We start from the raw sequence: 14,285 nt of genomic DNA, 5'->3' as shown, positions 1-14,285 counted from the left end.
ATCTATATTACATTATTTTGACAGCATCCTTAGTTTAAAGCATTATTACACAGTGCCTTAAACTTTTAACAGTGCTGTAGCTTTGCAGGTATATACATACACACTAGAACTTACCTACATACACATGTATGTACATGTAGAATTATTTAGAATTATAAATAATTATAGAATTATTTATATTTATATATGTATATAAATTTAGATTTCTCATCAAATCTAAATTTGTCTAGTTGGTATCCAGTAATCAGACATCGTTAAAGCTAGATCTCTCTATATGTACTTTTCAAAACCATAAATTAAAATTGGTATTGGACCCAAAAGAGAAAATATGGTTTCCATGTGATAAATATAAATTCCTCCTAGTACAGAATCACAGTGTTAATCATCTTTTTACCAGACATTCCAGTAGTCTTGCTGGTCTGGAAATAATGATTAGAATCTTCTTCACGAGTTTGGCAATTACAGTCACTTCCTCACTCTCAGATCGCTCATATGCCTGTGGGTAGAAAAAACACACACACACTCAGGGCCAATGCAAATAAACTTTGAGCACAAAACAAAACAACCTACATTTTTGCATACAATTTGGTAGACATAACCAAGAGTCAGATCTCAAACTGTAGAAGTTACAGAAATGAGTGACCCAATTTACTGTGAAAGGACAGAGAGAAGTAAATCATAGAACAAGACCATAAAACCCCCTCAAGCTCACAATGACATTTCAGACAAACAAGTCATTTAAAGGAATAGCTCACCAAAAAATTACATATTTGTCATTTACAATTCACCTTCATTTCACTTTAAAACTTATGACAGCATTTTTTGTGCAGAACACAAAATAAAACTATGAAGAATGTTGCAGCTCTTTTCCAATGTCATTCATTCAAAATTATATATATAAACCTGCCATAAGCAAGCCACTTGGAAAGGTAAATGGAATTTGTTGCACCACGGCCTGTTTCCTCTAGCTTAATTTAATCAGCTTCTTCCCTTCATTTGCTATTCATGACTTCAGAACCATGAAGCAAAAGCTCCTTAGAGAGACAAAACAGTCTCTCACTTGCCCTAATTAACCATCCTTCCCTCCAGCTTCGACATGACTGCCTGGGCACACAAACACTGCAGATGACTAGTGTGCAATACTGCTGCTCTCTCTTCAACCTCTTTCCTGAAAAACTGCACATGACAACAGCAGCTTGCTATGTGGAATGAAAGCTTCCAGTTTATTTTAAAACAAACAAATGGTAACATGTGCCTGCATAGATACAACATTTTCCATCAAACGAAGATACTGCAGTGCTTCAGAGGAGCAGTTTGCTGAATGTCATTTTCAGATCGAATATGACAGGAACAGTGGTTATTAAAATAATCACTCAGGACTTCAGGGGTCTTATGTCTGGAGCAATAAGGCTCTCAGTCAGTAATCAGTCAGTAAAAATGCTTTTATAAAGAAGGCAGTATTAGTGATGCAGCCGATATGGCTAGGAACGATACCCTCAATCCGGCGTAACTTTTCTGCTGTAACATGGTTGCACCAGGCGCAATGATATTACGCAGCGCCCGAAAATAAACTTCCAATGGAAGGCACACTCCTTGTCCAAGCAGGTGGTCACATTGGTTATGTTGGCAGAAGATAGCCTATTGTCAAGGGCTGTGTATTGCCAAGAATCTGGCGATATGATACGCATCACGATACATGGGTTCTGATACAATATGTTACGATACATTGCGGTACTGTCAGCAAGACGATATATTGGGATATTTCTTATTTTAGGAATAGGATATATTTTTAGGAAAGCCGTCATTAAGAACACAATTCAATTCAAGTTTATTTGTATAGCGCTTAATAGAAATTGTTGGAAAGCAACTTTACAGAAACTTAAGTTTCTACAATATTTAGTAGTCATGGCAGAAATGTACGGAAAAATCAATTAAAGACATAATCAAACAGACAACGAACACTATTAACAGCAATTATTATATAACTAATGATTTTTTTGGTAATCAAGTAATCTGATTATTTTGACAACTGAGTAATCTAATACTTTTTAGTAACACAAGCTGACCTAAGTGAAAACCAGGCTTTAGTATGACTATTTATATATATAAACTAACAATGAGGCAATAATAATTGGTTCAAATAAAATATAAAAACCAAAAAATTACATGATTGTATTGAACAAAACTGTTAAAATGCATAATGTTATATGCCTCTACATATTATGAACATAACCAACTTAAGTAATTTATGCATTAAAATCAATACCTGCAGAGGGCCCCAACGGCCTGGTGACATTTCAATTTACAGCGTGATTAAACAATGTTTAAAGAGTAACTAAACACTAAACGAACTTTTTTTAGTTAATGATCTGTAAGAATGGGGTTTTAGTAGTGCTTAATTGATTCAAGTATCTTTTTTGACATTTGAGTATAAAGTGTTTTAATTCTACAATATATGGTGTAAAAACTGGAGTGCGGCCCTCTTCAGGTTGAACGGTGGTTACTACAGTTGATTTTTCCTATTGGATGTTTGCGGTGGCAGGTGATGCAAGCAGTTTCCAGCTCACCACGCCCTTGGCAGTATAAAACTATCTTGTTCCGTCAAAATCACTGTAGTGAGTCAAGAGTTGGATTTGAGAGTATAGAAAACGACCAGGATAGAGTATTATATAGCATCTATTTAGCATACCATTTAAATAGTTATTTAGATTATTTCGTGTAACCTATGTATTTCATTAGCATAGTTGTTAGTATTGTTAGAAGCATAGTTAGTAGCATAGTATTGCATCAGTTAAGATAGCTTCAAGTTAGCATAGATTTATTTACAGTGGTCAGGATGGTACGTAGGTGTAGTATTGCTGGTTGCAACAGCACTGCTGGGCTGCATAGTTTTCCAGCAGACTTGAAAATTAGGCGCCAGTGGTTGCGCGAGTTCCCGCCTAGAGCTGGAGTGTGCAAACTGCATTTTACGCGGGATTGCTTCTCCAATGCAATGGAGGTAGAAATGGGCTTCTCCACACAACTCGCGCTGAAAAGCAACGCAGTGCCTTACTCAGAGATGGGCCCCATCCTCTTCTTCAAAAGTCCTCTTCTTCAGAGGAACGCTCAGTAGCAAAGCTACTTGCATCACTACAGTCACTCTCCATTTTAGAGACTGACAGCAGCTGTCAATTAATCCGTCACTGCGGGTCTCAGGTTCACGCCCCACCCGCTCATCCCTGCCCTAGGTTCGTCCACTGTATCCCTGCTGTGCTCTGCCCACTTTTTAGCATTTTTCAAATATTGCCAGTGGGTGTAGTCAGGCTCTGACCAGGGGTTTAGTTACCCTTTAAATCCATTACATTTTAATATTTGTCCAAGGGCAGAAATTTTCATTTTGAAATCGAGATGTACATGGCATATTTAGACATAGGTTGGTGTCCTCCTGTATTGGCAATTCACATTAAATATACAGCGTATACAGAGGAAGAGTTTAGTCCCTTTCAGACATACAGTACTGGTAATTTACCGATAAGTTACCATTAATAGATCATGAGGGAACAGGACCTTTTCAAAAATCCAGGTGAATTTGTTGTGCCAATCATATGGTTCTTATAGAAATGACATGATCACTCTGAGCGGTTTACAAAGCTCAGTGGATTTATAATTAGCTTTTCTAAGTTAATATGCCCTAGATGAACATCTTTAACCCCACTGCTCCTTGCAGCTTTTTGCCGGGCTTCTCCATTCATCAGGACTCTGACTCTGCAATTGGATACTATAGACATGCCAACCTTGCAATTTTTTTTCAGTACCATGAGCATGGCGTTTAAACGGTTTACAGTTTTTTTTTTACTGTTTACGGTTAACATTGCAATAAAAAAAAAAAAAAAATTAAATAAAAGTTTAAGTTACTAAACTAAAAATGAAGGTGGTAACTTTACAGTTAGTGCTATCATACAAATACACTTACTTATAATTAAAAGTAACTCAAAACTGATATCAGTCAACATTTTTTTAAGTAGGATAATTTTTTTCCGCAGCCAAACGCTGCATGCCAGAAATCCGGCATGGTGCCACAAAACTTTAAGCCCTGTCAACTGTTTAACTCTAGGGGAGTTGGAAAATGAGGCTATTTTCAAAAATAGTGAAGTGTTCCTTTAAAGGCAGTCTAAAACACATGCCGTGGCGTTTTACATAGCTAATATAACTGAAACAACAGAAAAATAAAACTTTTCATTGCTTTGGCTTAAAGCTGCGGTAGGGAACTTTTGACGCTCTAGCGGTTAATAAACAGAACTGCTTGCGTCTTGCGGAAGAACATCGTAGCCGGAACTACTTCTCTCTGTTTATGTCTATGAAGAATCACAAAGGTACTGGGTTACTCCGCCGCGGTACCCCCGAAGCAATCTAAAATAGTCTGAATATAAACACTTATTATAAGTGCACCCTAGTGATTCAGGACAAGCTAAAAACACGGTTTGGAAAATGGATTCATGGTGTACTCCCTTATTATATATATTTTTCTACATTTTGAACACAAACAAAGTTACGGACCGCAACTCTGATTGGTTATTTTTTACCGGGAGCGATGGAGTTTCTGCAAATGGCAAGAGGATCACTGGGAGGAGCCAGAGGAGCCTGATTTTTTTCACAGATTATCGGTCTCATATTCTACTGTCAGGACATAATGACAGGTTTAATAAATATGTAAAAAATATTTTTTTTTACAAAAGTTCCCTACAGCACCTTTAAGTAGCTCTGATAAACTCTAGTAAACAGTCAACTCTGTAAAATCAAATGTTGACAATTTACACAAGTCAAAGTCTGACAGCATCAAATTGATTTTTATATCATGATTTTACTGTTATGATTTAAGTTTTTACTGCTATTAAATATTATAAATACCAAGTCCCAAATACCCTGGGTATGGTTTACTTAATCTGGATATTTTTCTATTTTCTTTTACTTATTTATTATTTTAGAGATATTGGTTCTGATGATTTTAACCATTTTTTTGTTGACGCATTTCTTGAATTTCTTGTTTAGCCTCCTTCATTTAGCCGACATACACTACTGTTCGAAAGTCTGGGGTCAGTATGATTGTATTTGCTGCTCAAGAAACATTTCTTATTATTTGTGCTGCTTTATAATTTTTGTAAAAACAGCAATTATGTTAAATATATTTGTAACATTCTAAATGGCTTTAAAGTGTAGTTTTTGTAGAAATATTAATTTCTTAAAATAAATTAATATATAAATATAATCATCTGCAAAGATTTGAACAGAGGTGTACAGTACTATTTTAATATTAATAATTTTCATTAGTACTTAGCCTAAATTATTCAAGAATTATTATCATTTATTTTTGGGTGAAATACCAGTATGGAGTAATAAAATTCTGGTCTTTTTGTGACATTGCGATCTAGATCTATGTAAATAAACCTTTTTTAACAGATGCACAGATGCAAATGTAAACATACTTCATTACTTCATTACAGGCATGGAATATGTTTCTACCTCATGTAGGAAATTCTCTAATTTTGCCTGAAGTTCCACAAAGTAGCAGGATGTGATGAGCCCCTTTCTGGACTTCTCCAGACAGTCTCGGACGAGCTCAACCAGCTGGTGTTGAATGAAGCCCAACACTCCATCAGCAAGAGGAGGAGCTCTATCTGGGGAGTAGTCTGCCATCACTGCCAGCAAACGCCCCTCCATCTGAGCCGTAGCCTGCCAGAGTGAGAAAACACTGTGAGACTGCGTAGGGGACAATTGTGGTTTTGTTTTGTTTGGACCAACCAGGCCATCAATTTCCCCGCAGCCACAATTTAACCAAAATAAACAATGTGTGATGACATGACATGGCGTCCACCATCCATGATGAAAAAAAAATGTAAATATCAGAGCTCAATTACCTTTGGAAACCGTTCTTTGTAGACGTGATTCATCATCACAATCTCGTTATCAAAAGAGCCACATGTCCGCCCAGGGCTACAAAAAAAAAACAATACTTCAGTTACATCAAATTGATCAGATCTACTCTTATAATTTTACACAAACAAATAACATTAAAGAAATAGTTTACCTCTCAATAAAATTCTTTACTCACCCTCATTTCATAACATACATTATTCTAAATATTAATAAATACAATAATAGTAAATAAAAATATACTAAAATAACAATGTTGTGCAGTATATTTGAAGTCTCCAGAGATCTTATGATAACTTTGTGTGAGGAATATGACCAAAATGTAGAACACTTTTGCCTCCTCTCTCAAGCTTCAAACCTCATTCATTGGAATTACATGAAAAAAATCTTCCAAAATCTTGTCCTATAAATTTACTAGTAAAGTGAAAGGTGTAAAGGTTATAAAATGAAAGATAAATATCTGCTAAAGTAAACTTACTAAAGTAGTTTAATATTATTGGGTCATATTTTTGAATTTCTTTCCAGTTTGTCAGAGAAATTAATCATTGCTTGAAACATTAAATCTGTATAGATTAGCCATGCCAAATGTGTCAAGCATTAGCTAATTAAAATACGGTGTTAGCAAACTTTTTCCCCTGACTGTATAAGAGCAAGTCAAGCCAAACTAATCTTTCATCCTTATTCACTTGGTATCATGAAATTCAAAAGTTAGAAATAAGATTTCACACTAGTGCACCAGTTTATTTTCTTCACCAGTAAAGTGAATTGTAAGAAAATGCAGCATTTCACATTCAGCTGATTTTCTCTAAATCGTGTTTTTTTTTTCTACAACAAACAGAGACCTAAGGCTCCGTGAGCGAGCACGGAAAGGCGAGGGCTGTCCATCCTCATCTGCCACACTCTCTGAGCTCCTGAAATGCTTGAAGAGGCGATGGAGGTCATCTGGGGTGGGCTGGGAGGGCAGCTGGTGCAGGAGCTCCTGTGAGGAGGAGGAAGACTAATGCAGAAGAAAGAGCGAGAGAGACAGAAACACAGCCAGATTCAGACAACAAGTCACATTCACGTGTGCCTGTTGCGTCAACCTAACATTATGGATGTGTAAAAATATAACAACAGTTGTTTAGCAATGAATATACAAAATTCTGCATAGCAAGGCGGGGCACGTATGCTCAGCTTGCATGAAACACAAGTGGTGAGCATCTGACAGTCTAAAGCTTATGATTAGAGCAAGACATCTTATACAAGAGAACTACAGGACGGGACGCTTTCCATTCTGGTCTGTAGCTGTCTGTGGTATAGGTGGTAATTTAAGACTGAAAATCTCGGGAAAAGAGAATAAGCAGAAGAGCACATGACAGGACCAGTGCTGGAAGGAGGAAACCAGAGAAGCTTCACAGCTTCCCTCTGAATAAAGTCTTCACTCACACTAGCTCAATAGGACATTGTTAAACAAAACTGACCTCATCGCATGAGCCATGAAAGGCGATATATCATTTCAAAACAGAGAAAGGGGCTTTTTTGTACGATTTCCTTGACATTAAATCAATGAAATTAATAAATTTCCACTGCTGAGAATTACAAAGGTCAACCCTGTAGTTAAATTACTACAGGTTAAATAACAAATGACACTGACCAATGGAATTCTATGAATTCCAATGCTATTTGCATGGCAAGGACAGGGTATAATCAGTTTGATTACTATTATGATTTTAGCATAATAGTAAACGTTTGCGTTAATTGATGCATTTCAGAAAGGTGGGGCATAAAGGAGAAACAATGTACAGTATGTGGAAAATAATGTGTTTTTTTAACCTTAAACCACATAAACACAGTTCATTACACCAAATACGAAAATTTATGTTCTTTTTAGCAACATCATATGACCCCTATAAAAAATTTTTTATTTCCATTATACTTTTTCAGGAATATGAATCTCCAGACTGACTACATTAACACCATAAAGTGCATCAATATTAATAAAAAAATCTAGCATGCTGTGTACTTTTACTCTCTTTTTCAACTAGCTGCACTACACTAGTGAAGTGCACTCCAAAAGCAAAATCAAACAATCTACAGATAACACATTTAATATACGTTGGTTTAAACACATCTGCTCTGTGCATAGTTTGAATACATAAAGAAAAACACTGCAGATGAACTGGAATGATGGCTCAAGAAAAGGAAAACAAAGAGGGTCTTTTCAGGAGAGTTGAGAGAGGCCCACTCACTGAAACAGCAGAACTGGGAGGATTGGTTCCATACCCAGAGGAGACAGACGCCACAGACCACCTTCGTGTGTCTGGTCTAAAAAGGGATAGAGACACAAGAAAACATGACGTTAAGGAATCTCCATTGAGATAACTGAACAACATCAACAACTTCAATCACCCATATTAAATTAATATGCACTACCATATGCACTAAAATTGTTCATATACATAAAAAGTGTGGGGTCACCGGATATATATATATATATATATATATATTATATATATATATATATATTATATATATATATATATATATATATATATATATATATATATATATATATATATATATATATATATATATATATATATATATATATTTTTTTTTTTTTTTTTTTTTTTTTTTAAAGAAGTCTCTTATGCTCACACAGGTAGCATTCATTTCATCAAAAAACAAACATATGAAAGATAGTTATACAGTGAAATGTTACTACAGTTTAAAATAACTGGTCTCTATTCTAACTAGGGTTGGGAATCGTAAGAAATTTTCCATTTCCGGTTCCACCTAATGGTTCCGGTTCAGATTCCGGTTCCATTAAAATCATTAAACTATTAAAAAAAAAAATAGTGTTAAGCAAAAATGCACAATACTCAACTACTCAATGCTCAATACTGTTTATGACTTACTGTCAACTTAATTTAAAGGTTGGCAATATCAAAATTAAACATATATTACAGTATACAAATTTTCAGGTTCTGATTCCAGAACAATGTGCTCAGTATTTAAAGAGGCATGGTGGCATTTCTGTTATTCGCTTGGTCACGTGTTGCACCAGAACCGTTTTCAGAACTGAAAATTAGAAATTACTCACGGTTCCAGAAATCCTTCTGAATAATAACCGGTTCTCGGTTCCCAACCCTAATTCTAACAGATTTTAAATTGTAATTTTTTTTCCCTGTAATATCAAAGCTGTTATTTCAGCAGCCATTAATCCAGTCTTCAGTGTCACATGATCAGTGTCACATGAAATCAGTCTAATATGCTGATTTGCTGCTCAAGACACATTTCTTGTCTTATCATCAATGTTATCAGTTGTGCTGCTTAATATTTTTTATAAAAAAGGCATTTATTTTAAATGAAAATCTTTTATTACATTATGTCGTTACTGTTACCAAATTAATGCATTCTTGCTAAATAAAAGTGTTAATTCTTAAAAAAAAAAAACTCTTACTAACCCCTACATTTTTTATGTGGTTTGTAATTTTACATATTTTATTATTCATGTAAAAAAAAAAGATAGCTATTTTAATTAAAAAAAAATAGACTTAGAGCCTAAATAATAGAAAATTGTAATAAAATATAAAAACTTTAACACATTTCACTTCTTTCAAGAACTTACATGACCTCTACCCAGTTGTATAATTTATCCACAGATAAATGCATGCTTTTGAGGCACATTTAAAACACAACCATAAACAACTCATTCAATCTTCATTGAGCTCTACAAGGAGGCTGACAGGGTCCCAACATTTCAAACAAGCATTAATAAAAGTGGATGGAGCCTCAGTACATAATCATGGCAGCGTAAAGTAATGAGGCTACATGCTGACTGCCCTATAATTGCTGTGACAAATGCCAAACTTCCCATCTACGTTACAGCCTTGAGGGCAGCTGCAGCGAAAGCAGAATCTTATTGGCCAGCTAAAACCTTTCCACTCATTCCTTGCTTTTATACTGGCATTACGAAAGGGCAGATATAAGATAAAACAAAAACGACTAATGTGAATACATTTGGAAATGTTTGTAGTACGCAGTCTCATTCTGCTCAGCTCTTACCTACGTATGAATGGAAAATTGACCGAAGGACTGCTGGAGACATTTCTGGGACTGTCCAACGGACTGCTGCCTGTAGGAAACAAACCTTCTATGGTCACCATGCATATCATGGTTGTTTTACTGAGTTAATGGATGCTCAAGTGGTTCTGTATTGCCTGGCACTCATTTGCCCGGCTTAGTTGACAGTTACTGGCATTGGCATATTCTAACAGTGGGCTGGATGTGCAAGCATGTTATGCTACCCTGTATTTATCATCAAGCACAGTGTAAATCAAACGTCATTATCATAATTGAGAGAGAAGCTAAAATAAGTAATTATAGCTACCAGTTGGCAAAGGAAGGGGTGAGAGCGGTCTTGATAGAGTAGGTGAGGGAGCCAAACTCTTCCTCTTGTTCCGGTTACTGTGGAAAGAAAACGTTTGTTCTTGTTAGAGGCAAAAATTCTCAGTTTTCACAACACTCAATATTATGAAACCCATCTATAATGATGGTCTGTTATTGTCCCTAGTACTGGAACACAACCTAACAATTTGACCTACCTAACAAAAACATTTAGTTAGACCTGGTGTAACTGAATCCACATTGAATGTCTTTGGCTTTTTCGAACAGGCAATTGGCATTAAAGACTTTGAATTCAAAGGTAAACTCAGTAAGGTTTTGTTTAGCTGGCTCTTATTTATTCCAACAGTGAAAGAGTATCAATGGTTTTGGGCTTTATATAGACACCTTTTAGCCTGGATACATTATTTCATCTTCAGAACACAAATAAAGATATTTTCGATGAAATCTGAGCGCTTTAATAGACACCAACAACCTTTTTTTTTTTTTTTTTTTTACTTTAATGATGTCTTGACTATCATTCTGAGGCCTTGAACTTGGTAGTTTTCAAAATATCTTCATTTGTGTTCTGAGGATGAACAAAGGTCTTACAGGTTTAGAACGACATGAGGGTGAGTAATTAATGACAGAGTTTTCATTTTTATTCATTTTGTTACATTTTATTTCTTAAATGGTTTTCGATGGCAGTATGTTGAATAAAGGCAATTTGACCGCGCACTCACAAGGTTTATTCTTGGTCAGCGTATGGGAGCTGCAGGTCGTCATTGATGGTTTTAGGCAGTAAACATGCTATTAGTATAAATAGTTACCCACTCACACACATAACAAAGTCTGGTCATGTGACATCAACATGGCAGCACCCATGAAGAGGCGTCCCTCTCTATGCAGCATAAACCAGCCTTTTCTTCATTCATCGATTTAATTAGATACATACACGTATTAAAGCACTGTTTATTTCTTAATATGTAAACAATTTTAAATAAGCAAATATTTGCACCGTTCAACATGTACATGCTTTTAAATACACTTTTTCTTTAAAATCATTTAGTTCAGCTTATATTACAAATAAGTAACAAAAAAAGCTAATTTGACCTCAACGCCCTTATAACTTTTCATTATAAAATTAGCCTACTATTGAGTACACTAACTATATTTTGTTGACAATGATTTTAAAATGAAAGATAATAATGACACAGTCATAACAGACCCTCCATACACACGGTTAAACTGTATATAAACATTACGTTACGACTAGATGACAGAATATGACCATCCATCCACCGCCAACAGGACAATGAGCCGTGCATGGGCCACGGTCACTATCGGAAACAAAAACGGGCAGGGTGGAAAAACAGCGTGTATGCGGTTCACACCGAGAACGAGAATGTTAAACGAACAAGCAGGTATTTCCATCCATCATAGTAGTTATGTGGGATTTCAAAAGTCCGAGCTAGTCTATCAAGCACATTTCTCGCGGATGCGCCTGTGGGATTTTCCAAGTTAGAGCAAGTTTGGCGGACCAATAATCAATCACAACTAAAACATACAGTAACATGCTTAAACTCGTCGTTACCTCTTGGGCCGTTTGACTAAACCTCCAGAAACGAACTGGCTTTTATAACTCGGACACACCGTCCAGTAATTCCGATCAGACATGATGTCGGTGTGCTCTGCTGGTCTTCGTTGTCCCCTGCGGTTAACAAATCCTCATCGATGATACACCGCAGCATTGCGACGAATTAAAGCAGTGAAGTCTAATGTAATTCCCAGGCGAACTCCATATCGACACGGACTCCATTGCATGCAGAAACGTTACGACACGACAGGGAGTAGACAGAAAGCGCCTTAAGTACAGCAGCTCGATGCCATCATCGCGTTATTTTCTCACAAGTGACACATTGCCTCATTGGTTTGGAAAATACCATCGTCTGGTTATACTCTAGCCCTGACAGCGCTAAGCGGATGCTGCTCCCAGGTTTAAAGGTATATACACACCACTGTAACGATTGTAAGTTTAGTCCAACAGTAAAAGAAAAGCGGGTGCGCGGGGTGGAGGAAGTTGTCATAGAGTCTGACCGAAAGAAGGGGTCATTGTGGGGTTTGAACGTCACCATGCCTGGCGACTAAACCCGCCTCCTTTAACTTAGCATGCATAGAGTGTCCCATACTGGTTAGCGTGTGTAATAGATAAGTGTTGAGGATCATTTCAAAACATAAAAAAATAAAAACATTTCAGAATCCCTCCTCTGACGTGGCTTTAAGACTAATTTTCATATGAGAGCCCCTGTGACATAAATTAATTAATGCCCCAATGCCAGTGAATAATGTATGGATGTAAATATTAATATTCAACATCTTAAAACATTGTTAAATAATCAAAGAAATACCGATATATTTAAACATTTAATATTACAAAAAAACAAACAGTAGGCCTAGATATTAGACAGATATTAGATTATTACATATCTACACCATCAGTAGCCTAGATATTGCAGACAGATAAATAATTAACTCATGTATTGTTATAGTTTTCTTTCTTCTGACAAATTATTTATTATAATGCTTAAAACTTAAAAATATTTCATGTATTTTGAATATGTATATTAATAAAATATGAATTTAAATATAAATATTAAAACTGTCAAGTGTTTTTGATATAGCATATTTTTTAAATTATGATATCTATTAGTTAGGAAAACATGAATTTTATTTGCTTTGCATGCATACTTTTTAAATGAATTTAAATTGTTCAATGCAGACTTTTAGATTTTTTGTTAATATTAATACAACAAATATTAAAATTGTCAAAAGTGAATTAAAATGAATGCATGAAAGTATAATGAAAAGTAGATGGAAGCTAAAAATGACAGTTACAAAAAATTATATTAGAGTAAGAAGCCTACTCACATATTTCCTCGGCGTGGAAGGCTCAGTTCCTTCTGGAAAGTAATAAAGACTGAGTTAATTAAAATAACTGAAGTCATGCGTATCAAAGTGTGTTTTAATGGAACCACAAATTTTACATTTAATATTGCATGAAAATAAAAAGCATGAGTAAGAGGGGTCTTTGATTTCAAGAGAATCAAATAAGCTGGGGAAATTAGGCCATGATCATACTCACACAACAATATAAGAATATTTGGATGGACATCAGAAAAAATCATCAGGAAATATGAGGCCAAATTAATACTTCATTAGTTGCAGAGCTGGAGTGTATTTCCTTAAAACTCCTAAAAGATTCCCATATAAGCTTAGTAGAAAAGTTTAAGTGCTTATGTGGAGACACACATATGTCATCCCCTTGCTATCTTCTTTAGCTCCATTACAAATAATGCTCAAGCCAAAAGCAAAACCATTTCAATAAAATCATTTGGTATGGAGGAATATATATTACATTAATCAATACATGACTAAGATCCAATGCTCAGCCTTATGGACACTGCTTATACCTTTTGGCTTTTAGATATATATGCCAGCCCTCAGAAGCTGGAGATGTTTGTGCCAGCTAATTTTATTTTAACAGGGCCAGCTTTGGCTTTTACTATGCTGTCGTGTTCCAAGGGCACTGTCAATGTAGTGTACTTTGTCACTTTGAATCAATGTCTTGTAGATGACCAATTACAAAGGTTGTCTTGTTTAGTCTCCACCCGTTCTGCGCCTAACCTTTCCTCAAGGATGCTCTTTATTAAGAAAGAAGCTACTCTTTCTGAAAGATGTGCTTTTAAAAAAGCAACTGTATTTCTTTATATATTTCACAGTACTTGATTTCTGCCAAAGTAAAGCTCAGAAGAGCACTGGCTTTTATATATATATATATATATATATATATATATATATATATATATATATATATATATATATATATATATATATAGTAATGCAAAGTTTAAAGTAATAAAGTTTAAAGTAATACATTTAGGTAAATGGGTGCAGAGCCATGGTTTTGTAGGCAAACATCGATGCCTTGAATTTTATGCGAGCAGCTATTG

At 35.3% G+C, this 14,285-nt stretch overlaps 1 protein-coding gene across 3 annotated transcripts in view; it reads right to left on the bottom strand.

The window, feature by feature from the left end:
- Positions 1 to 14,285, bottom strand: part of mast3a (microtubule associated serine/threonine kinase 3a) — a 30,723-nt gene that overhangs the window by 12,546 nt on the left and 3,892 nt on the right. Inside the window, exons 2-9 of one of the 3 annotated variants that reach the window (XM_052548084.1) lie at positions 13,204 to 13,235; positions 10,283 to 10,359; positions 9,958 to 10,027; positions 8,139 to 8,214; positions 6,753 to 6,907; positions 5,895 to 5,970; positions 5,500 to 5,709; positions 395 to 496 (exon numbers count right to left, since the gene is read on the bottom strand). In XM_052548084.1, the coding sequence (XP_052404044.1) occupies positions 395 to 496; positions 5,500 to 5,709; positions 5,895 to 5,970; positions 6,753 to 6,907; positions 8,139 to 8,214; positions 9,958 to 10,027; positions 10,283 to 10,359; positions 13,204 to 13,235 (798 nt within the window). Of the gene's footprint in view, positions 1 to 394; positions 497 to 5,499; positions 5,710 to 5,894; positions 5,971 to 6,752; positions 6,908 to 8,138; positions 8,215 to 9,957; positions 10,028 to 10,282; positions 10,360 to 11,869; positions 12,402 to 13,203; positions 13,236 to 14,285 lie in introns of those variants that run through there. The other 2 variants (XM_052548082.1, XM_052548083.1) reach the window with 2 other exon arrangements.

The sequence above is a fragment of the Carassius gibelio genome, chromosome B2 (genome assembly GCF_023724105.1).
Source record: "Carassius gibelio isolate Cgi1373 ecotype wild population from Czech Republic chromosome B2, carGib1.2-hapl.c, whole genome shotgun sequence".
Classification (NCBI taxonomy): Eukaryota; Metazoa; Chordata; class Actinopteri; order Cypriniformes; family Cyprinidae; genus Carassius; species Carassius gibelio.
Note: the sequence above shows the minus strand (reverse complement) of the source record. Positions and strands in the feature narration are given on the sequence as shown.